The sequence below is a fragment of the Leuciscus leuciscus genome (assembly GCF_965113295.1).
Source record: "Leuciscus leuciscus genome assembly, chromosome: 11".
NCBI lineage: Eukaryota > Metazoa > Chordata > Actinopteri > Cypriniformes > Leuciscidae > Leuciscus > Leuciscus leuciscus.
The window spans coordinates 14311887-14336901 of NC_138735.1; the positions used below are offsets into that span (position 1 = coordinate 14311887).

General features: G+C 36.3%; 3 protein-coding genes across 8 annotated transcripts in view; all 3 read left to right on the plus strand.

The window, feature by feature from the left end:
* chmp4c (charged multivesicular body protein 4C) lies at window positions 1-6454 on the plus strand. The gene is made up of 5 exons (XM_082184025.1): window positions 1-424; window positions 3504-3681; window positions 4161-4269; window positions 5821-5947; window positions 6065-6454. Exons 1-5 carry the CDS (start codon window positions 181-183, stop codon window positions 6124-6126), a joined length of 720 nt encoding a protein of 239 aa, XP_082040151.1. The 5' UTR covers window positions 1-180; the 3' UTR covers window positions 6127-6454.
* A 1156-nt stretch (window positions 6455-7610) lies between these two features.
* Window positions 7611-11788, plus strand: gimap4 (GTPase IMAP family member 4). The gene is made up of 3 exons (XM_082184023.1): window positions 7611-7763; window positions 9734-10507; window positions 10771-11788. The coding sequence occupies exons 1-3, from the start codon at window positions 7736-7738 to the stop codon at window positions 10794-10796; spliced, it is 828 nt and encodes a 275-aa protein (XP_082040149.1). The 5' UTR covers window positions 7611-7735; the 3' UTR covers window positions 10797-11788.
* A 3739-nt stretch (window positions 11789-15527) lies between these two features.
* The window catches only part of asap1b (ArfGAP with SH3 domain, ankyrin repeat and PH domain 1b), an 88875-nt gene continuing 79387 nt past the window's right edge, over window positions 15528-25015 (plus strand). For 5 of the 6 annotated variants that reach the window (XM_082183986.1, XM_082183991.1, XM_082183987.1 and 2 more), the window contains exons 1-3: window positions 15529-15667; window positions 16003-16073; window positions 17529-17655. In XM_082183986.1, the coding sequence (XP_082040112.1) occupies window positions 16018-16073; window positions 17529-17655 (183 nt within the window). In that variant the 5' untranslated portion in view covers window positions 15529-15667; window positions 16003-16017. Of the gene's footprint in view, window positions 15668-16002; window positions 16074-17528; window positions 17656-25015 lie in introns of all 6 variants that reach the window. The other variant, XM_082183989.1, reaches the window with a different exon arrangement.

The following is a 25015-nucleotide window of genomic DNA, read 5'->3' on the forward strand; positions in this document are numbered from 1 at the left end:
AATTTACGTGCGCACAGGTGTTGAATTTCAGGAAGAGATACGTTGGTGTTTTGAATTGAATCTGAAAAGCAGACTGTCAAGAATTGCCACTTTCTCTCGCGATCCTTTTAAGAATCTTAATTTTAAGCTCGTTGGATCTTTAACTAGAATTACAAGCAATAGCCTACCTTCGGGAAAAAAATGAGTAAAATTTCAAAGATTTTTAAAGTGAGCTCATCAAGCTCATCTAGCTCCAGGCCCAGTTCTAGTTCTGGATCCAGTTCTAGATCTAAGCACCGGTCCCGGTCGGGTGCATCACCACAGGAGGCCATCAACAAACTGAGAGAGACTGAGGCCATGTTAACGAAAAAACAGCAATACCTGGAGAGCAGAATCGAGCAGGAGCTCGTCATTGCCAAAAAGAATGGAACAAAAAACAAGAGAGGTAACGTTATGTAGAATGGGATTTTCTACTTCTATGATCAATTTTGGCCATGTGGTCTTTACATCATAAGATAGGTATCTTCTGTAATTTTTATATTTGTGTAACTTACCCTTGAAAGTTCATGGCAGCGATGGAAATTACATTTGGAACAAATTAGCCGCCTCGTTTGTCGTGATAACTGATATTTTGCGTAGCCAATCTTGAAATTGGGCATTGAACGATGAAAAATAAAATGATTGTGGTCATATATATATATATATATATATATATATATATATATATATATATATATATATATATATATAATTTAAATTTTTTTGGCGGAAATGACACAAGAACTTTTATAAAAAATACCTACACTTTATTTAGATATGGAAGTTCTAAACATGTAATTCATATTTTTATGATGGATTTTCATAGTTTATTTTAAAAAGATTGATATAGCCTACAGTACAGCACTTGAAAATTGCAATAATACAAATTCTCCAAGACATTTTGTTTTACACTTTCTGTATTAAACTAAATGATTAAGAGAAAACTGTTGGTTACATAATTTGCCATTGAAAGTGTAACAACACCCCACTGAAACATGTCTATAAAACATGGCTTTTGTTTATGTGGCGTAACGCCCAGCTGTTGATCCTAGAACAGGCATCTGGACACGCCTCATTTACAGTTGTCAACTTGTGCTTTACCACGAGCATGGCGTTTACACCCAGGCATCACAGGTGGAGTCAGGTGTAAAGAGTACCTGAAAAGTAACAATACTTGAGTAAAAGTACAGATACCTTACAGCTAAAATGACTCCATTACAAGTTACATGTGACTAGTTTCAATATGACTTGAGTAAAAATCTTAGGCCTGGTTTCACAGACAGGGCTTAGATTAAGCCAGGATTAGGCATTAGTTCAATAAGGAAACTTAAGTAGCTTTTATGAACATGCCTTAAAAACATTACTGGTGTGCATCTTAAGTCAAAACAATGCCACTGACATATTTTAAGATATCAGTGCAAGTTGCTTTCAGGTAAAACAGCTCAAGCATGCATTTTTAAACCGAACACCTCAAAATTGCAATAAATCAAGGTTGACAAAAAGCCTCTTACAAACTATAACAATCACTCAAGTCTCAGTTGAGCTCAAGTGCTCAAAATAGGCATAGTAAACCAATATCCTTCAAAAAGGTTGCTTCAATATAATGGATAAATAAAATAATGTTAAGTAAAATTAAATAGTCAAAGCCTACTTGCACTTGACGTGCTGGTTTCGGCCTCATCTTATATGAAACGCCTGTGATTCAGCAACTACCTGCTAATGCACTCGCATTCATGTAAAGTAGCCTTGTTGACAAGTTTTGGTAAGTAAGGGAAAAGCGCACAAGTTATAGTACCTTCAATGCCTTGTAGATGGTGATATTGCTACTTTATTTGAGAAATAAACTGCAAAATGTAATGAGTAATACAAATATACTGTAGTAAAGAGTACATATACTTATTCAAACCTGTAGTACAAGTTGTGAATATCTTTGATACTCAGTAAAACTACAAAGTAGCCAAAAAGATAACTAATTACATTTACTCAAATACTTTGAGCATTCATTTTAAAGATTAAAAAATGTCTATAATTCAAGTTCCTGGTCATGTGAAGTCAAACAATAATTTAACTTTCTTCTTCACTTGTCTTAATCACCTTCTATGAGCTTATCTGATCTTTAATTTACAAAATGTATCAAAGTAAACCTACAAGTAATTTTGTGTGTAAAATATTATCCATTCTTTCAAAAAAAAAAAAAAAAAAAATCGTTAAACAAATGTCTTCCAATTTTTCTTCAAAATGCTAGTATGCTACATAAAATGCAGTTGATCTCGTTCAGTATGATTAAAGGGATACTTCACTGATTAGCATTAAGCTTTGTGTCAGTAGAAACCCGGTAGAATTTTCGAATGACCGTGCTTCCCTCCCTCATGTCCCCCTGAGACGAGAGATTTCTGTATTGTGTGTCTGGAAAAAACCCTCCAATGACGCAAAAATCTTCATTTAGCGTCACCGGAGGCTTTTTTGGCCAGAGGCTAGAGACTACAGCCAGTAGTAGGAGCTAGTTCCGTGTGTTTTAAACCCGCCCATAGGGGGTGGGATCTCATGATAAAATGGCGTCTTTTCAGTTTCGAGTCAACTAGTAGCCTAGGCTGCGTTCCAGTCCAAAATTGTCATGCCCTTCACTCGCTAACTTCCCTCCGTCTCGTTCACTCGGATGTACGTCATTGCGAGTGCTCACTACTGGCGGAAACTGCAATGGGCTGAATTGGAACGTCCTAAGCCCTTGATCACTTGGAATCAGCTGTGGAGTTGATTTATTATTTACATTTTTTTTCCCTTTAAGAATTTGTTTAATGCAGCATCCAAATGTTTATAGGTGTGTTTGGGTTGTTTTAAATAAAAAATATATATTATTAATATATCATAGAGTTGTCTGTTGTGGTGGTGATTAGATGAGATATGTGGTGACGTCACAATCGTACTGCATTGTGGGACATATAGGTGCCTGAAGTGTACATTTGAAGCAGACTCGCTCCCTCGGTCAAAATCGAGGGAACGAGGGTCTGTCCATATAAACTTCCCTCGTCCACTTCACGAAGTGGAACGCACTTCAAAATGGTGGCAGGGATTCCCCCAAGGGGAAGTGCTTAGGGAAGTTCGCAAGTGCGTGTCTAAAAGTGGACTGGAACGCAGCCCTAGTTGTATCATTTCTTCCGATACTGCCCTCAACCGGTAGGCGTGGCTTGGGAGTGGCCTCGTAGGGCAGCGAAGCAAGTGCATTCTGGGAGTTGTTGTTGTTCATCCACATGAGCCAAAAATCTATTTTCTGGCTTTTCTCAGTCTAGAAGGCACCAACTTCTAAAATAATTTCACATTTCTACTACATAAATAACCCAATTTAAATACACATTCATCTTTTCAGCGGTGAAATATCCCTTTAACAGCATTAATCCCTAAAAATTAGGGAAAATATCATTTGAATTAAGTATTTGAATTTGAAATATTTGATGATTTTGACCACAATAAAAAATATTTTTCCTCAGCTGCACTTCAGGCTCTTAAGAGGAAGAAACGTTTCGAGCAACAGCTGACTCAGATTGACGGGACCCTGTCCACTATTGAGTTCCAGCGAGAGGCCCTTGAGAATGCCACCACAAACACAGAGGTTCTGAAGAACATGGGTTACGCAGCTAAAGCCATCAAAGGGGTTCACCAGAACATGTGCGTTTCATCATTTGCTGCATTCATGCTATGTCGTAATTACCGTAATTTTGAGATGCCAACACGTGACGTTCTACTCGGAGCTGTTCATTCCTTGGACTGAGAATTATGCATTTCTATGGCAACACTATCAATGCCTAAATTAATCTGCAGTGGTCAGGTGGTACAGCAATCACGTGGTACAAGTAGGAGCGATCTGAAAATGTGTAATTACAAGCTCTTAAATGCTTTTTACAAGTTGAAATTTCATAATTATGGTAATTACGACTTGCTGTACTTTACACTCAGTTATTCACAAAAAAACAAATCATTGCTTATTACATGCTTCTCAGGAATACTTGATTTTGATTGATCAATACTACAAAACTACAGATCTGTAGTAATATATTTTGTATAATGCTGATAAATGACTGTTGCGATTGAACAGTTGTTAGCAAATGTCATCAAATAATCCATCGTTCTGTTTCTCTCACTTTCAGAGATCTGGATAACATTGACTCCCTCATGCAGGACATTACAGAACAACAGGAAGTAGCTCAGGAGATCAGTGATGCCATCTCAAAACCTTTTGGTGATCAGTTTGATGAGGTACATATTACAAATAGGGATGTTCGACTCAAACTCCCAACCCGAACCATAGAAGTCGACAAAATCGACTTCTCTCCTTCATTTACTTCACATCAAATCAGGGTCAGGAATAATACAAGATTGCAGTCCTTTTTACACACTAAATCAGAATTTTTTCCCCCAACACAAAGCCTTAAATTACCCTTATTAAAACAACACAATTTTAGCGTGACCATCCAAACTAATCCAATTTAGCGATGCCATTACCTTGAAATGATGAGTAGCTTATCAACATCATTACCCAGTTGTTGCCAATGCCTAATTTTACAGAGGTAAAAGGCACAAGAAACAGCCGTGGTCAAATACTATGTCGGAATCATATAAATGAGTAAGGTATATTGTATTCTTTAATGAATTCATCTCATTATAACGGTGAAGTGATGGTGCTAAGCACCCATGATCATCTATTGTCTTAAAGGGGCCATCGGATGCCCATTTTCCTCAAGTTGGTATGATTCTTTAAGGTGTTCATGTAAAGTTTGTAATATACTTTGGTTAAAGTTCCTCAATGGTTGTGTAAAACAACACCCTTTTTACCTCCAAAAACAAAAACTGCTCACCCAACCCCCTCTCTTCCATGGGTGGTGTCGAATGACTGAGGGCAAAAATATGCTAATACGGGACAGTCCGTCAGTGGTCGTGGGCGGAGCATAAGCATTATGACATAATAGTGCTCCGAAAATCCAAACGACCTGATTGAGTGTTTAGACTTTTTGAGGATTTAAAAAAAAGGAGTGAATGGATTTTTTTTCATTGTATGGTTGTTGTGTCCACACACTACAAAGACACGTTTATATGCAAACACCATATAAAAGTGAATTTTGCATCCGATGACCCCTTAAAAAATCTGGACATTTTCAGGGACAGGAGAAGAGATAATCTGATGATTACTGTGTAAAGAATTTTCCTTGCTCAACAGAACATGAAGTTTTAGTCCAACCCAAGCCGATCTGAGAAATCAGAAGTTAAATATACGCGATTATTTCACCACAGGGTGTCAGTGCTCGTTTAAACTAGTGGCCAGGATGCTAAAGTGCCTGTGAGACCTGATAAATAAGATCAGTATGCACATTTATTTATTTGAATTAAATATTTAAATCACCATTCTAATTTACATGTGTTGCCCAAAATGCTTAATTAATATTCAAGGTAGTTGACTGTCATCCTCTAGATTAGTTAAATATTTATCATTAAATTTATTTAAGGCACATTCATTCTTTGAAATATTTGAAAAGGCTGGAATAAGAGCACCAGCGCACATAAGCTATATATATTTTTCTTACAAATATGATCAGTAAGATAAAAACACTTTTATGAGAAGACGAGCTCTAGACTGCTGGGGAAATATATTTATTTATAATTCAGAATGCACAGTTGGAAAGAAAATATATTTATAGGAACATTTCAGCAGTTTCAAGATAATTTGTTAAAACAGAACATGATTTATTGTTTTAATCAATTGACAGCCTTCAGTTTAGGATGTGTTCTGTACTCATTTTTATGTTTTTACAGGATGAATTGTTGGCAGAGCTGGCAGAGTTGGAACAGGAAGAACATGAAGAAAGTATGAAGAATATGGGCAGATTACCAAGTGTACCAACCTCCAAACTGCCTAGCACAAGACCAAGCCGCCATGCAAGTAAGTATGCAATGACACCCACACATTCAGTATCTACATTTTTAAAATTTGGCAAAAGACCAGTCAGGCCCATACAGTCTGTGCTTCATTGAAATGTTTGTTATTTCACTCTTTCAGCCTCCAAGAAGAGAGTGGAGGATGATCATGATATGAAGAGGTTGGCTGCCTGGGCTTCATAAGCAGCAGTGCTCTTTCTTCAAATGCTCTTTCTTCTTACTACTTTTCTTACTCACTTTTAGCTCTACATCCTGCAAAGAATTGCAAGAGCTTTTTGTAAAAAAAAAAAAAAAAGAGAAAGTAAAGAAATCAGGCTTAACATTTGTATATTGTATTAAAACTAATTATTTTGTTATGTGTTGATGTTTAAGATGAAGGATTACTTTGCTGGCAACCTGGTGTAAATAGTAGCAATTTATGATTAAAGGATATTAAACTGTTAATTTTTAATTACATTTAAGTGTAAAATACTGAGGGTTGGATGAAAATAAACTTTAAATATGAAATGTATTGCTTATCAAATACATAATTTAAGAGTGATTTTTATAATGTTTTATTCAATATTATCAAGTCTTGGTTTTGACACACATTTGCAATTACAGTTACTAGCCTACAAGTAGGCCTACCTATATTCCAAAACAGTAGTTATGTCAAAAAATATCTGCTTGGCAGTTCAATTAAACATCTTGCGGATTAGACAAAACTGTTTCTAGTAATTATAGTAACCATGGTAGTAGTACGGTGTTTCTGAAAAAGAACAGCACTTGTTTGAACCATAGATGCCTCAGCAGCTGTTTGTTTATATGGGTGTATCTAAGCCATCCGCCATATTGGAACGGTCAAAGCCGGTCCGTGAACAGCCGGTCCATTGATAAGCATCTGCAAATGTAGTTAGACACATGAATAGAATAGTTCAGCCGATGATTTTGCTAAACTAACACAATACAGTCCGACGAAGGCGTCGTGTAAAAGTACCATAGTAAAAGTAGTTACCATAGTAGTTAAAAACATCAAAAACTAAAATCTGTACTGAGTCAATACATATAAAAACACAAACCAACAAATTCCTACCTGTGAAAGGTTATCCAATGTCTTTGGCAATTTATAATCGTCGGTTTTACAACCAGAAGCTGAGCAATGTTGTGGCATGATTCTTGTGAGTGACGACACGTGGACCGTTCCAAGATGGCGGGCGCGCCGACGTGTCTGGAGCGGTCAAATATGTATCCTACGTTTACATTTCTATGGTCTGAAACCTTGCGCTCTCTAAATGCTAGACGCCTCCCACTAGTGATGGGAAGTCTGTCTCGTTCTGAATCGGTTCTTTTGAATCATCTTTTAATTACGCGATTAAATAAACAGTAAAACCATTTTAGTCACATTGTTTATTACATTTTAATTAACAAGAGTGTTTATTGTAATGCCATGTGTGCCAGCACAGTTCGGCCATGATTAGGCTCATAAAACTAAAATAATTTTATTTTAAACAAATTGAAAGAAGTACTGCCATTTCCATCTTGTGTTGAAAAGATGAGTGTTGATAACAGTTACACATTCAAGGCACACGCATATTTACATATTTTGTTCGCAACATCTCGAGAAAACAACTGATGAACGGTTTGACCGAGATCCGCGAACTATGGTTCAACCGATTCATTGAAAAGATCCGAATCAAAAGACTTGTTCACGAATATTAGACATCTCCCTCCCGCGCCCTTCAAGAAGCAAGCAGGAAATCGCTCTTTTCTCCCGGATTACTGACACGACTAAAGTTACAAACACGGCATCGTCATGAGCTCAAACAGACCAAATTCAACTGGTAAGTTGTTTTAAAATATACTGTTGAACAATGCTTATAACGCAACACTCATACTTTAATTTGGCTTTGTGCGCACTACTGTAGCCGGTGTGTGTGTTTCGGGTGAATGTGACACGTCTCACTGTTTCCGCTGCCCATTCAGACAGGTATGACGCTCACAGGTGAACTAAAGTCACAACAGACCCTCTCACATGACGAAAAACATGTGAAAAGTAGTTACATGTGAAAGGAGTTATTCTTTATCAACTAATATGCTATATTAAAGAGTAATTTATTGTGACTTATACACATAAACACCATTTAGTCCGTTTAGTTCTTTCGATGAAATACTGTATACCAGTTACAAACAGTATCTAAATAGCGAGTTTTTATAGGAATGCGTGTTTTGCTTTAATATTAATGTTGCTTGGCAGTTTAAGTGAATATTAAGGTCTTGGTCATCTATTTCCTCCTTGCTCAAGCCTGAAGGAGAAACTAGATGTCATAATATCACATTTCAGATAAAAACACCCTGTTTTTTTCAGAGTTTACATCACTGGGAAAATCCATTCTGGGCAATGCTTGTTTGACACATGTGTTATTGTGTTTTCCCAGTTATCATTATATCCAAAATTCTTTCAATATATTATACATAATGATTAAAATATGAAGCAAACCTACATTGGCGTTCAGAAGCTGGGGTTAGTAAAAAAAAAAAAAAAAAAATTAAAATAATATATATATATTATTAGTTCATTAATTAAAGAATCCTGAAACATATTACTAAGCAACTTTTACAATGAAAATAAATTATTATTGAGCACCAAATCATCATTAGATTCATCATCAGATTAGAATGATTTTTAAAGGATCATGTCACACCGAAGACTGGAGTAATTGCTGCTGACAAATTCAGCTTTGTCATCACAGGAATAAATATATATTAAAAGTGAAAACAGTTAGTTTAAATTGCAATAATATTTCACAATATAGCCTAATTGTCTTTACTGTATTTTTTAAGTAATTGCAGCCTTGGTGAGTATGAGACTTCTTTCAAAAACATTAAAACATCTTACCCACTACAAACTCATATCATTATGAAAGCTTGTTTCGCCACTGAATAAAAAAATAAAAAGGTAATTTTTACTTTTTATCTCCCAATTATGACTTTTTTCCCCCCTCACAATTATGACATTTCTCGCAATTGCAAGTTTAGTAAATACCTTTTAATTGATAGTTCATCTGAATTTTTTTAAAGTTCATACAGGTAAAATTCTTTCATCATTTGTATAATACCCTCATACCTGTATGACTTTTTTTCTTCTTCTGTAGAACACGACAGGAGAAATTCTGAAGAATGTACAGGCAGCTATTCATGGAAACTTGTTTCCTCCACAGAATAAAACATTTTAAAAGATAATTGCAACTTTATCTCGCAATTATGACTTTTTCTCAGCTCGCAATTGCGAGTTATAAAGTCAGAAATGCAAGTTTATATCTCATAATTCTGACTTTATAACTTGCAAGCATTTGCGAGTTTACATCTCGCAAGTATGACTTTTTCTCAGAACTGCGAGATGTAATCTCGCAATTGCGAGTTATAAAGTCAGAGATGCAAGTTTATATCTCATAATTATGACTTTATAACTTGCAATTGGGAGTGTATATCTCGCAATTCTGAGAAAAAGTTATAATTGCGAGATGTAAACTCGCAAATGCAAGAAAAAAAGTCAGAATTGTGAGATAAAAAGTCGCAATTACCTTTTTTATTTAATCAAAAAGGTTATCAATATGCATAAAACCACTTTAAAAAAGCTGGATGCTGATTTGTCAAAACAGTGTTTAAGCCATGGTAAAATGCACAATATAGCAATAGCAGCTAAACATTTTTATTGTTTGTCTTCTGTCTTAAAATAGTCTTACCAACCCCTAATTTTCCAGGGTGCCATTTTTGACCCTCGTAATAATAATAATGTATTGGTACCCTACAGCTGATGACCAACTGGACCCTGAGGAAGAGAAGCGGTTGGCGGCAGCCGCCCGTGAGGCTAACCGTCTCCCTGAGCTCCGTCTGATCCTGCTGGGCTGGAGATGGCCGGGGAAAAGCCTAACCGGCAACACCATCCTGGGGCGTGAAGAGTTTCGTCTGGAGCGTGCTGCCGAATTCAGCGTGAAACGCGAAACCGAGGTGGATCGGCGCAAAGTAACAGTAATAGACACTCCTGGCTGGTTTTCATCCCAGACCACACCGGCAGACTATCAGCAGGAGATGGTCCGAAGTGTAAGTATGTGCACACCTGGACCCCACGCATTCCTGCTGGTCATACCGGTGGGCATGTTCACCGAAACGGACCGGGCTCGTATAGAGGAGAATTTGGCGCTGTTCGGAGAGGACGTGTGGAAGCACACCTTGGTGGTGTTCACCTGGGCAGAGATTTTGAAGGACAAGTCCATAGAAAGGCATATACGAAGGGAAGGTCGTGACCTTCAGTGGGTGGTGGACAAGTGTAAGAAGAGGTACCACGTCATCAATAACTATATTTTTGGCGAGCACCCACAGCTGCCTCAGCTGATGGAGAAGGTTGAGAAGATTGTAGCTGAAGAAGGTGGTTACTTCATCCTGAAGGCAGATGCAACTAAAACACAAAGTCAAACTCAGAGTCTGAACACCAGTTCAGTGAAAGAGAACAGGGAGCTTGGCGCTAGACCCAAACAGAACGGCTCCTGCAACTCACTGCGGGCCATGGACGTGGATCCTCCACAGAGTGAGTGCATGTTATAGCATTTAATACACAATAGCATTCACAGTGCTGTTCTGTCTATTATTGCATACACTGTTTACTTCTCCTGAACCTTTGTTCTAATTAAAGCTTGAATTAATCAAGCTTATATCATGTCATAGTGTCACGCTGTTGTTTGTTACAATGTCGAAAATTGGTAGCATAGTGTCATAATGAAAACTTTTTTTTTTGCATGATACAGCATAGCATTTGAATGATGTAATTTCTTTGTTTTTCTATCTCTGCAGGTTTGGTTGAAGGAGTGAGTGACTGATGCTTTGTGAACAGTTCCTGTACTTCTGTATTCATTACCTCAATTCCACTGCACTTAATAGTGCTTAAATTATTAGTCAAATACCCACATATCAGTCCACCAGTCCAAGCAGCTTCAGGTAGCAGGGTTTATAGGAAGCAATTGTCTGTCCCTGTAGCTTATTCTTCTCAACCTAGATATATAACGGATAAGACGCTATCATCAAAAGACAAATTTGTGTTAGTAAATCAGTTGTACAATACTGATTAAAAGTATATCACTACTATAGTTACACACTGACTCAATCACCCATGTCCTTTTAAACTATTGATGCAGAGAAAATTGAGGTACAGTAATGGTGTCTAGTAGAACAGAAACACTCCACACTCATAAATTATTTGCACTTAATTGCTTGTAAAGTGCCTCAACGAATGCACTAATACAGTTATCAGAGATTGGAGTCTAGTCATTATAATATAGCATGGGTTAGTTACTTTGGTGACAGTTATTATGGATTTATTAATGGTCAAAAACCAATGTTACGTTTTCCATTTTATTTCACATCATAGCTGCAGTTTTAGGTGTTTTAGATACAGTACGTCCCCAATCCTTATCAAAAGTATATTTCTGGCTGTTTTATAATGATATTATTTTCTAATAATATCATTATTGCTGTTTTATTATTTGAGTGTATATGAAATATTTTCATCACCCTGAAGTTACTGATTGTTTTAGGATTGCTGTGATGCTTTCTAAAAAAAAATTCTTTCTAAATTTAATTTTTTCTATTACATTCTGTCGATTAAATGTCTTTACAAATGGTTTCCTCCTGAAACTGTTGCTGCTTAACTGTTTTATTATAAGCACTATGAATGAATTTCATCACTGTTTTTATTTTGGAATATGAGTTCTTATGGTACTTGATTGACTTCTATTAATTGATTTACATGAATGCATTCCTTTTTTTAGATCTGTTGACATTTCTGACAACCATAAAAATTTCCTTCCCAGACCGTCTGTGTGACCTTTTCTTATCATGAGGATTTAATGCTTCCCTGCAATCAGATACTTTATGGTTCACTTTTGACTTCAAAAGATGTTACCAAATTATTCCTTTTTTATATATTTTGAATTCATATTGTTATTACTATTGTGGTTGTTGTTTTAATGATAATAAAAATATATCCTCCTATTTCAATTGGGTCCATTTTGACCTGGAAGAGGTACATACAAATCTTTTTAAAAATCCATAGTTTTTAGTATGAATATTAAACTTTGTAAGTTTAAGACTGTCAAAATACACATTTATTTTTGCAGATTTTATTTTATTTTCTCCAGGTTTAACAATTTAAACTAAATTTCAGGTCCGTTTTGACCCAAAAGTGAACTGTGGCTTTACACATGAAAGTTTGCTGCTGCTGCTGCTTCTTCTTTTTTTATTTTTTTTTATTTTATTTTATTTTTATATTAGTTAGATTTGTCTCAAATTACTTACATATAATACATTTACCATCTTTCCTACACTCGCACAAACACACATTTTTTCCTTCTCACTGGGGCTGCATTTTGTTTTTAAACATGCTCATCCATGCACACACAATAATTCTGAAAAAATAAAAATTCACTTAATGTGATTGTAGAACAAAAGTTCAAAAGTCCACATTTCACTTTGCTACCACCTATTAATAACCCTTTGGGTAAAAGGGAGATTCACAGAACAGAACACAACAAGTTCATATTTACAGATTTAAAGAAGATACCATTCTGTAAAAAAGGACTCACCCGAAGCCATACCGGCTTATACATAAATTCAAGTTGGTTTAACCATTTTTCTTTTGTATGTTTTTTTTTTATTAAAATTAATATATTTTGTTTGAAAACATTTTGAAAATATAGATGTTTTGTTGGAAAATAATATGTAGGTTTCATAAATTTAGACTGTTTTGAGCATTCATGAGTTATAAGTTCTAAAAGAATTTAATTACATTCATACTGGTAATTCTAATTTTATATTTTCTTATAAATTTCATCTAATGATATATTCACATACAATCTCGGTAGCCTAACACTTTAGTTAACACAAACTAATAATGAACTGCACTTCTACAGCATTTATTCATCTTTGTTAATGTTAATTTCAAAAAGTTGTATTTGTTAACATTAGTTAATGCACTTAGAACTAACATGAACAAACAATGAACAGCTGTATATTTTATTAACTAACGTTAACAAATATTTTAAAAAATACTGTTACAAATGTATTGCTCATGGTTAGTAAATACATTAACTAATGTTAGCAGATGGAACCTTATTGTAAAGTGTTACCAAAATTTCTCTAATAAATATTAGATACCAAAATAAATATTGATGTGTCTTTTTTAATAAAAATGTGGTAAATTAAGTAATTAGCAGGTAAGACATGGTAACATTCAAAATGTTAAAACTATTGTGCATTCACTCATGAGAAGTTACTGATTAAAATACAATATGGACTTTAATTTAAAAACTGTTTTACAGGTTGAATGGGCTCTTTTATTATTTTCAAAATGACTTATTTTGAATAACTGTTTCCATCATCTTACATCAAATTGAGTCAGTCAAGAACATAAATGTGTTTTTTATTTTTATTTTATTAAATATAAGATGGATGGAAAAATTATATATATATATATATATATATATATATATATATATATATATATATATATATATAATTTTTATTTTTTTCTTCTATAATCACAGACAGGACTTCTGATTATTAATAGTATTTTATTCTACATTTATCTGAATATAATCTGAAACATTAAAATGGTTAAGAGTAAAGTTAATAAATACAGAACATAAAATAATATGTCAGTAAAAACAAAGAGGACAAAATTCTCAGTCTTCACTTCAGATTTTGTGTATTGTGACAGTTGCCATATGCTGTAAACAAAGATCAGTTATAAACTAGACCTGTAGAACAGCAAGACAAATCTATAGTCCATTAGGACCTCTAAAATTACAGAAACATTTTCCAGTCCACTGTAGATCGAAATCAATGCATAAGCACTCTACCCATAACTCTCTGCAGTGTATTGATTAGACACAATCTCTGCATTGTTTGATGGGGATAGCAGTGTTTTGTAATTATTGTGGACATCAACGGAAGTTGTTTAGCTATGGACAAGGTATCATTGGGCTACTTAAAAGTTAAAAGGAAGTTAAAACAAATGCAAACAGAACTGTGCCATGTTTTTCTCAGGAGTGTATTTTCTGTATTGTACATGTTATATTTGTTTAAAATCCTTATTTCCAAAGTCTAAGAGCAAGTGAACGCCCTGTTGCATGTTACAGTAAATGCCAATTAGCAGCCTGTTGTCTTTCCATAAGATCAAATAATGTGCTTCTCTAGCATAAGGATTCCACAAGACCTTCAACATTCCAGCATTTTTTTAATTTATTTTTTTTTGTAGCCCAGAGATGTGAGGAGACATTCTATAGCTGGAAAACATGAGGGAAGCCGTTTAGTAGTTGGCAAGAGGAATTCAAGTATTCCCATTAGACTGATTGTCGGAAGGGTCATGCACAACTGTGTTTGATTAGAAGATTGATGGTCTATAGTTATCAACAAAGATCTCTCAATTGGAAAAGGGGCCTGGTCATGGAAAAATATAAGATGGTTGGAAAAATTATATTTTGGTGCTTTTGACGCTTGCAAAACGTTTGCGTATCTCAGAGAAATTGATTTTGCTTGCAAAACTTTTGTTCTCTCTCTCTCTCTCTCTCTCTCTCTCTCTCTGCATTCCCCCAAGAAACTGCTTTCATTTACAAAAGTGTTTCGCTCTCTCACAAAATTGTTCACCCGAGAAAGTTTTTTTTTTTTTTTTTAGCTTTTTAATCTTAATTTTTAACTGCTATAGAGGTCAAATAATTGTTTTGTTTTTATTTAGACTCAAATCAATATTTTAACGACCACGTATTTACTTATTTGATGAATAGTAGTCTACTTACATAACTGCCAAGCACAGAGAAAATATCCAGAGACAACCTCCTCTAACCCCCAGTTCCCCACCTCGTCCCCTATCCCGTCTGAGTCAGCACAGACAAAACATTTACTTTTAACTATGGTACTTCCCAATAAAACTGTCGGAAAATTACAGGTTCCAGGAACTCCTTAGCCTCAGCAGTTCCTCTTTAGATGACCATGTGTTATCATCTTGGCTTTATAAATAATTCTTTCTGACTGGAATCACAATTTCCCTTTTAAAGAAATAGTAACCCTCTGGGGAAAAAAAACAGGAAAATTACACATACAGAATGGAAAATAGACAAAATACCACTGCTGTGTGACTTCATTTGAGAAAAGAATAAATTAGGTAATAAATGTGATGTGCAATGAATCACAATGGGATTTATCTTCCTGATTTTCATGAAAGAACCAAATCCTCAAGGCCTATTCAACTGTTTATAAGTAAAGTATATTTTAAAACTCTATTGGTACAAACGCATGAGTCAGTTCAGTTTTAAGTGCATAATCTAACCTGAAATACTTTTAAAAAATACTGAATCTAATATTATTATTCTACAGAGAGTCAAGCGTGACCCTGTGCTCCCCATCCAACACAGCCATGTGTGGTATATCACTCTGTGTGAGCGTGAGGGTACCTCACTTGAGAAGGCACATGTTTACACAGATCTCACATTTCCTGTCCCAGGTCTCCTGGATTTCCGTAGTTCCTGAGTCATTAGGTTCTGGATCCTGTAGCCATTGTAACAGGCTATTTTTCAGCACACATGGTCGCTTCTCCCTTCCTCTCCGAGCAGGGAAGGGACCCATGGGCAGATAATATCCCAACACCCACTAAACTCACCGAAGAGAGGATGGCAGCACAACTCAGGGATTAATCTTGGTGAGTAGGCTACTATAGCATCTATAGCATATTTCTGTTAAGGTTACATATATTATTGTACTTTACATGTAGGCTACTTTACATGCAAATCTCTTTGAGCTATCGCTTGAATGAAAGGTTCTCATAAATGAAGTTTATTGATATATTAAGAATAAATCTAGAGCATAAAGCAAATTATGAAAAATATTACTGATTTTCTTGAGTGAGTGGGATAAGTCGGATTTATTTGTTTTAGAATTAAATTAATATAGGCCTATAAGGTTAGGAATGTAAGTAAAGATAGATCTGTAAAGAAAAAGGTCATCCATTATGATCTGTGTTTTTCCCCATTAAAGCTACAAGCTGAAGTCATGAGATCATCATCCTCTCGTCTCAGTTTTTCCTCGAAGGAACCAATATGGAACAGGTAAGGAGTTCTGCTTTTAGATATATTAGCGATCAAATGTCTTAAAACTAAATATATTGTTAAAAGGTAGCTCTAAATGTGTGATAACTGTCCATTTTTTCACAGGAATGTGCCAAAAATACAATGCATTGAGTAAACTTTACATGCATTTTACTATTTGACCTGTAGAAGTCGCACTTGTTACATTAACAATACTGGATACATATGTAAACATACATAAACTAAAGCTCAAACTGATGATTTATTATAAAACTACGAGTAAGTAAGATACTGTAGGCCTAAATCAAAGTCAATTTCTGTCATAAAACAAAGAATAACAAATACACATTGCATGGCGGTTTAGTGTAAATGTGTGTGTGGGGGGTGTGGGACAATTTCTACAGACTTGACTCTAGAAAACCTTTGCCAGTTTAGAAGCTATTTAGCCTCTTTTTAAGAATGTTACTTTTGACGATATAAAATATAAAATTATGTATAAAAATGTCATTAAGGGATACTTCACCCCAAAATAAATATTCTGTCATCATTTTACTCACCCTTAAGTTGTTCCAAACCTGTATAAATTTATTTCTTCTGCTGAACACAAAAGAAGATATTTTGAAGAATGTTGGTAACCAAGCAGTTGACGGTATGTATAGCAATTGACTTCCATATTTTTTTTCCTACTAGAAAGTAAATGGCTACTGTCAACTGCTTGGTTACCAACATTCTTCAAAATATCTTCTTTTCCCCGCAAAAGTCTAGCTATCTCAGAAACATACACTTTTATAACATTTTTACAGATAGCCTACACGATGCCAAACACTGAACTGCTGCCCACGGAGCCTGGCTGTGTGAGTGGGTTTAGTGAGAGTCGAAGCATGCGCAGAGGGGTGGGTGGGCGAATGTAGAGCAGAGCGCGCGAGTGTGTGTGTGTGTGCGCGCGCGGATGTCATACACTCTGCGTTGCGCATTTCACACGATCTGAGTGCAGTGAGCGATCAGGCAGGCGTTTGACAAACAGCGGAGTGTGAATGCATTCACTGACACCTATGCACTGCAACATAATTCGACGCTATAACAGCAGTGTTTGTCGTAAACATCACACGGGGGAACGTTATGTGGGCATCATTTCACGGCGCGTGCTGTTGGAATCGCAACTAACGTTAAACAACTCAGATCAACTCCGAGCTTCATGTTCGAGGGGTAAGGGGTGAGACAGCGTGCTATCCCAGTCCCAGGGGGAGCGACTGAACCCAAATATAACAGGTCGTTGAGTTTTCCGGAGGGAGAACCGCTTAGCGCGTGCTAGTAACGTTAGTTTGTTTTGTGCGCGTGCTGCTGCAGTAGACATCTCGCGCACCGTTAGCTCAACATCTCTACGGCCTCGGAAGTTCGTTTGTTTTTCTCCTTTTAATGCTTTCGGTCGTCTGAACACTCATTTCTATCTATTCTCTGGACGAACCCACGCTTTAGGATGCCGGATCAAATATCGGTGTCGGAGTTTCTGTCGGAAACAACAGAGGATTACAACTCTCCCACTACATCCAGCTTCACCACCCGCTTGCAGAGCTGCAGGAATACAGTCGGCGTGTTGGAGGAGGTACGAAACTGCTTTTCTCGTGCTGCAATGCATTAGTGGATTGCATCTGTTTACACTGGTACTTTGCACTTGTAATTGCGTCTGTTTTTTTTTGCATCTGATTATGTTCGTGCTTTGCATTTATTTACTTTGTACTGCTCCTCTTTACAGTGGTGCATAAGTACATAATATCTGTTTTTATTAGTGCACTACTGTTTACATTTGTCTTTTACATCTGTTCATTGCATCTAGCATTTGTCAGCTGCATCTTTTTACAGTGACGGCGCATTACTGTATTGGATCTGTCTTTAGTAGCATTTGTTTACATTAGTTCATTGCATTTAATAACTTTGCTATTTTGAATTGGTCCATTGCGTGTGTTTACTGTGTTTCTTTGAGTTTGTATCAATGTATTGTAGCTCTTTACTTTGGCGCTTTGCATTAGTACATTGCATCTGTTATATTAGTTTATTACATCTGTTTACATTGTACATTTGTATCAGTAGTATATTGCTTACATTTCGTTTTTGGTACTTTGAGTTAGTGCATTTGTATATTACTTATTGCATCTGTTTATATTGGAGCATTGTGTCAGTTAATATTAGTATTTTTTTATTTTTTTATGTTTGCAATGGTGCTTTGCATTTGTACACACATGCATCACTTTACATTGGTACATCATATTTGTTTTCATTGCTATTTTGCTTTAGTACATTTAATCTCTTTTTACAGTTCATTAATATGTTGTATATTTTCAGTGCATATGAAATCTGAGAGGCAGTGAGCAACAGTCTGCAGTGTGGGCTGCAGTTTTGTTCAGCCAGCTGGTCTGGCTTCTGATTCCACTGATGATTCATTGGGTGTACAACAGTTAAAAGTCTATGCCAGCTTTGAGAGTCATATCTTGGAAGTGATATGGATGTTTTTGTGATTCATAACAAGCAACTGATGTATAGAATGGTTGAGTTTAATTTATGGTAAAAGGCCCCTGAGAGCATGTATTTGTGCATGAATCACTTTAAAATGCATATTAAGGTTTTTTGGGGATTCAGGAGCTACTCTCTTTTCATAGGATGATCTCATTTTGTGACATTCTGTAATTTAAAAGCAGGAAAAGTTTACTTGGGTGGATTCTTGTGTATCTTTAGTTTACTTTAACTTGTTTCTCTGTAGTTGTGTGTTTGTTTTGCATAGTCCCTTGTTATTTAAAATAATTCTTAAAATAGCCTATTGAGTCAGTCCTAGCTGTGCTAAGATTACTTTGAACACCTGCTCCAATCGCAAAAGGCATTCTGCCTGTTTAACTAGATATTCTAGTCTAGACACGATTTGGGCGATGCAAACCATCTAAAATATTGACCATATACGTGGGTTTTAAGAGGGTGGATAATGTATATCAACACATGTCACACTAGAAGCATTTTATGACATCTTTATAACATTTAGCAGCATGCAATTGTACCACTTCTGCGTACGTGGAAGACAGGAAGCTGTTCTTGAACATAGAGTGATGAAATGCCACTTTAATCACCACTTCCCTTTTAAAGTAAGTAGAGATGACCATCTTTAACAAAACAAAGCCAGTACAGGTTTTTTCTGCGTTGAAAATATTTTTGCGGCTGCCAAAATGAATCTTTTTATCTTTTATTTGATTTATTTGTTTATTTGAACCTGCGGTTCTGCAGTAGTACCCGCTGATGGCCGGCTGCTTTAAAATGCTCCCTCGTGTGTTTGTGTGAAAGATGAAGAGCGTCAAAGGTTTCAATTTACAACGTGTTTTTGCAGCATTGAGCTTTGAAGCCAATCACAGACATATCTGTTGAACGTGTTTAAGTTAGTCCGAATCCGCTCAATAACTCTCAAAACAGCAGAGACTTTGTCCAGCGTGAGTTTGAATCTTTACTAATTATAATCAAAAAAGTATAACACAGTGTTAATAAGAGATTAATTGCACAGCATAGACAGCTTCATTGATTATTAGGGGTGTAACGGTTCACAAAATTCACGGTTCGGTTCGATACGACATAGTGGTGTCACGGTTCGGTAAGCAAAAAGAAACAAATGCCAGAGAAATTTCCTTGATTTTTTTAATCTATATATATAAAGTGTGAGTTTTCCTACATCTTGAAACTTTTAGTTTTATAAATGGGGGTAATCTTTGAAGGATGAACAAATAATGTTTTGGTCATCACATTAAAAATAACATTTATATATAATAATATTTGAGTTTTGAAGTGCTGGAAAAAGATGTGTGACATACTTGAAAGCCTTTTACTATTCCTACCAAACTTCCATGGTTACAGCTAGTGTTACTCCTGCTGATTTGTGGACTTAAAGCCTATAACTAGTAGGGTTGGGTATCGTTTCATTTGTAGCGATTCCGATTCCGATTCTGCTTATCGAATCCGGTTCTTATCGATTCTTGTTTCCGATTCCAATATTTTTTGGAGGGAGAAAAAAGGGCAAATAATTGAAGAATAAATAATTCTACCTTTTATTCTTGCCAATTTTAAGCAATAACCAATAAAATGGCTAAAGTGAAAGGAGTCTCTTCATATAAAGGTGTTGATTACATTATTACTCCAGCAGTAGGTGGCAAAAATCGACTTTTTTTAAATTGAATTATTTATTGAAGAAGACTCGAGAGATTAGTTCAAAAACGGTGAATCATTCATTCATTAAAAAAGTATTTATGAGACACTGAATTAATTAGTGTTTGAATTAATTATTCAAACTAGTTTTTTTTTTTAAATAGACTATTATACTAAACATGTTATTCTGAGTAGTTGTCTGATGTATGTAATCGTGATCTCCATTTTAAACTAAACAAAAATGATTTTAAGCCACATAGATTCCTGAATTAGAGACCGTTCACATATCGCGTCTAAAAATGCATGGAAAAGCACGGCCGCACCGCTTTCTCCTTCTTTCCACAAGCGCTTGCGCTCCCGTGGCGTCTGTCGTTGCTATGCAACCAACCATTTACTAGGCTACTAGATATATTTATGGAGATGAGAAATAAAAACCCGCCCTGTTCAGCTTTGATCAGCTGTTCAGCCGAGCTTTTGATGTTACAGAAAGGTCGGTTGTTTTTTGTCACTTGACCTGCGCACCGCTTGCGCCATTCTGAAAAGTTGAGATGTTTTCATCTCGCCGAGGCATAGGCGCGCCTGCAAAAACGAGCGCCACGCACCGCATGCTCGTCGCGCCCACGGCCCATGTCGCTTCTATTATGAACGTGCTTGCCGCGCGCCTACATTTGAAATAACGAATAGTCAGGAATCGATAAGAGGAATCGTAATGCGTGCGTCTTATCGAATACCCGGTTTTTGGAAATTTGATACCGGTTCTAAAATGGAACCGGTTCTCGATACCCAACCCTAATAACTAGTAGCCTGGCAAGCCAGACCCACATCAAGATGTTGGGTCTGGGAACACACCATTGGCAGGGCTCAATCCGAGGGGCGGGATAAACAGTTGTCTTTAAAATTTCCTCTGCACGCAATAGGATAGCGCTACAACCAACCAGAGCGTTTTCCCACCTGCGGAGCTAGTTGATAGATTAAACTTTTGCCATATCTGGTCGGCAAAACTACAAACAAATCACCCTTTTTTAAGAATGACTTCAGTGCCATTCTTTGTTCTTTTCTCAAAGAATAGCTTAAATCCAAGTCCTCCAGAGTCGCGGCCAAAGCCGATTCGAAAGATCGCTGTTCGCCAGCAGCCGCAGCCATTCTTTGTTTTCAAGTAGCAGGGAACCGTCGCAACTCTGTCGTCATTATTTTAAGCCCGCCCGCCGACTCTATACACGATGTGATTGGCCTGACTAGAGTTTGTTTTTTCCAGATCGAAAGCCAACAGAGAGTTGCTAGACCACCCTGGCTGCAAAATAAAATTTGCTGCCGCTAGGGTGCGTCTAGATTTCTAGGCTATATAACTAGCATTCATGGCACAATGTTTCTCCTGGTTTCCACTTCAACGCTGTTTGATCTAATAGAGATCTACAGTTAATAACAGAGAAATTTGAATGCTTCTCACTAGATCTCACAGCGATGTTATTACTTCAGTGGTGAATTCAAATGCTTTACTGGGTTCGCAGTTCACGTGTTGGGTACTTTGCACCGTATGACTGTGTTTGTCCGCCACCACCGAAGACCATTTTTGACCCAGGAAAAACCCTGCAGTAGTCTCAAAATGCAATGCTTTCTTTAAAATCATACCTGTGGTGTCAAAAGCAGAAGGATCAAATTAAGTGAGGAACATGATTAGGTTCCAATGGATAAGATATTTTGATAGGATTCAGACACTTTGCAGACACATCAGTCTTATCTTACATTTAAAATGCAATGCCTAGTTACCGGTATATTCATTGGATCAGTGTGTATCCCAAACCCTTAATGTGGAGATTGGAGATGATGAAATTCCAGATGGATCCAAGCTGCAAGTTAGAGTTAGTCATGCTATTGAATAGCTTAATTTTGGAAGTTTTTTTTGTCAAATATCCCATGTGGTTTGCAATTTGTATGTCTTATCAATCAATCTAATCAATCTAATCAATGACATTGTGTGAACATCAAACATTGTTTATCTTGCATACATTGTCATCTTATCATTAATTGAGGCAATTGTGTGTCAAGTGCTATGATGCATTTGGAATCTCCTGTGGTGCATATCGCATCTCTGGCAGTGTATTTATGTGGTGTGTGTCCATGAAGTGTGCTGATGTTACAGACGCAAGGAGGGGGGATGTGTGCTGAAAGCTTCCAGCTTGGCTGATGCTTTGCTCTATTACGCAACACACAGTCCTCACAGCAATGATCTATTCAGTGCCATCAAACCCAAAGCCTGAGCCAGAGCAAGAGAGAGAAAACAACAGAAACAGAACAACAAATGCAGGACAGATTCAGAAGGACTGATAGATATTTGTGGATACAACTGAGTTAGCAGAATGTTATTAATGCACACTATTAATAAACCAATGTATTGGCCGATACAAGCAAATATCTGCAGTGCACTATTGGACAGACTCTTGCCAATTGATTAAAAACAGCCGATGGAAGGGCCGAATGTTATTAGAGATGCACAGATCTACCGGCCAGGTACTGAAATTGGATTTTCCGCATGACTGGCCCTGACCGGTAACCGTCTGGTCAGTCTCACGTCTTTCTGATTCCGAGCTTGTCCATTTTGTTGCCATCGGCACAGGCAATAACATCAGCTGTGCATTCTTTCATTCTTCTCTCCAACTGTGAAGTGACACACACCCGCCTCCTCTCACTCACTTGCCTCATTCGGTCTGGTTCAGTAGTGCTTGTGTTGCTCATAATTTTATTAATTCCCACAGGTTTGGCTCTCACAGCAAAAGTGCGTGCACTACTGATCTGTATAAGTGCAGCGCACAAAAGTACCAAATGAGTGGCTTACTGCGCTTAAACGGTCAAATACACACAAAATGATGTCAAAATGCCCATCTTGGCAAGTATTCAGTTATACACAGTCAGTTTTGGAACCTAATTATTTGAGAAAGATAACGTAAATTGTGTAACATTAGTTCCTTGCATATACTCTTAAACGTGACAGCAGCCTAGTATTCCTGCTGATGTCTGTCATGCTAATAAAAGAACAAAAGACAAAGAAAATCACTCTCTGCTCTTACAATGAAGACTAGCCAGTGTTATTTTACATTTGATTACTTTCCTTTCTATAGTATATCTTATCTGAATGAGTATACCCACCTGAAAAACTTGAAGCCGTGTTTATCTCTCTTTATCCTATTGGATGAATTTGTTTATTTGTTCTTATTTTATTATTGTCTTTTAACTTGTTTTTTTAATGAAAATAAAATTTTGGTTTGAAGAAAAGTAGATGTTTGTTTGTATGCGGTCAATTAGCAAAAATCGGTAACGGCAGGTCACACTTAAAAAAAAAATCGGAAATCAGAATTGGCCAAGTAAATTGCAATCGGTGCATCTCTAATTGTTATGCCTGCCACAATAATTAATATATTGACATATCGCGCAATGGACAAATCGATAATTTTTGATGAGACGATACATTGTGTTTACATAAATTAATGAACGAACGTAAAACATAAAAACGAATATTTTGCCGATCATGCTGCCCTTTTCATCTTATAGGCCTATGCTCTCCGTGTCAGAGGCCATAGAGCTGCACAATATTGATGAAAAATGCGATAATGCAATATTTGATTTGATATTCGATGTGTAAAATTATTTTAAATTATATTTAAAAACTGAAAATGATATAACTGCTATACAGTGCCCTTCATAAGTATTGGGGAGACAAAATTGCTCTCTTTGCTATGGAGTCAAGAAATATGAAGTGCTTGAAAAATTCATGAAAAGAAAGAATATGAGACACAAGAACAGAATGTCACATTTTATTATTGGCTGTTTCAACATGTATGTTTTACCAATTGAGAAGAACAGCACTTTTAGAGATTCATCCCTCTATCTAATGTGAGCATAAATATTGGGACAATTTAACCTAAAGCAAATATACAAGCTTAAAAGCAATAGTATTTAGTTGCAAATCCCCTGCATGCAATCACAGCAGTAGACTCTTGGTTTCAAAAATGCTTTTCCACGCCTTCAATACAGCCATTTTCAACTGTTGCTTGTTTTTGGGAGTTTCTGCCTTCAGCTGTTGAAATACACGTTCAATAGGATTTAAATCTGGAGATTGATTTGGCCATTCTATGACCTTCCATTTCTTTCCCCCGATAAACTCCTTTATTGAGTTCTCACTAGCAGTGTGTTTTGGGTCACTGTCCTGTTGCAATATGCATCGCTTCCCAATGAGTCTGGCGGCATTTTCTTATATATTAGTAGCCAATATGGTTTTGTAAACTTCTGAATTCATTCTGCTGCTGCCATCATTCATTAACCCTCTGGAGTCTGAGCGTTTTTTTGGGCCCTGGGGGTGTTCTGACATGCCCTGACATTTGTGCTTTTTTCAGTTGCTTATAAACATATTAATGGCAAAGGTGTAAATTCACTCTATATAGCACAAACAGGACTACAATAATATGTGAGCCACATGTATGTACATGTTTTCATTTTTGAGAGAATAATGTTTATGCGTGGTTATCGAAAAAACTAAAAATTAAAATTTTTGAAATAAGACCACAAAACACATACTAAATATGTGGCAATAAGACTTTTGACTTATGGATGTCGTCGCCTATAGTTTTTTCTTCAAAATTATGTGAAAATAGTCTTGCTTTATCGTTCACATAAAACCATACATTGATTTAAATTGATGTAAAACAGGTTTTGCTTGGAAAGCCAATATGCGAGGGGGCGTGAACGAGGAGTGGTTTACACCTTAGAATACACCCACTCTGCATAATGATGAGCCA

Excerpts from the sequence above, each read along its gene's own strand:
- chmp4c (XM_082184025.1), top strand. The coding sequence starts at position 181 with ATGAGTAAAATTTCAAAGATTTTTAAAGTGAGCTCATCAAGCTCATCT. Across the intron at positions 4,270-5,820 it reads TTGGTGATCAGTTTGATGAG|GATGAATTGTTGGCAGAGCT; the intron begins GTACATATTACA and ends ATGTTTTTACAG. Across the intron at positions 5,948-6,064 it reads AAGACCAAGCCGCCATGCAA|CCTCCAAGAAGAGAGTGGAG; the intron begins GTAAGTATGCAA and ends TCACTCTTTCAG.
- gimap4 (XM_082184023.1), top strand. The coding sequence starts at position 7,736 with ATGAGCTCAAACAGACCAAATTCAACTG. Across the intron at positions 7,764-9,733 it reads AAACAGACCAAATTCAACTG|CTGATGACCAACTGGACCCT; the intron begins GTAAGTTGTTTT and ends GGTACCCTACAG. Across the intron at positions 10,508-10,770 it reads GGACGTGGATCCTCCACAGA|GTTTGGTTGAAGGAGTGAGT; the intron begins GTGAGTGCATGT and ends CTATCTCTGCAG.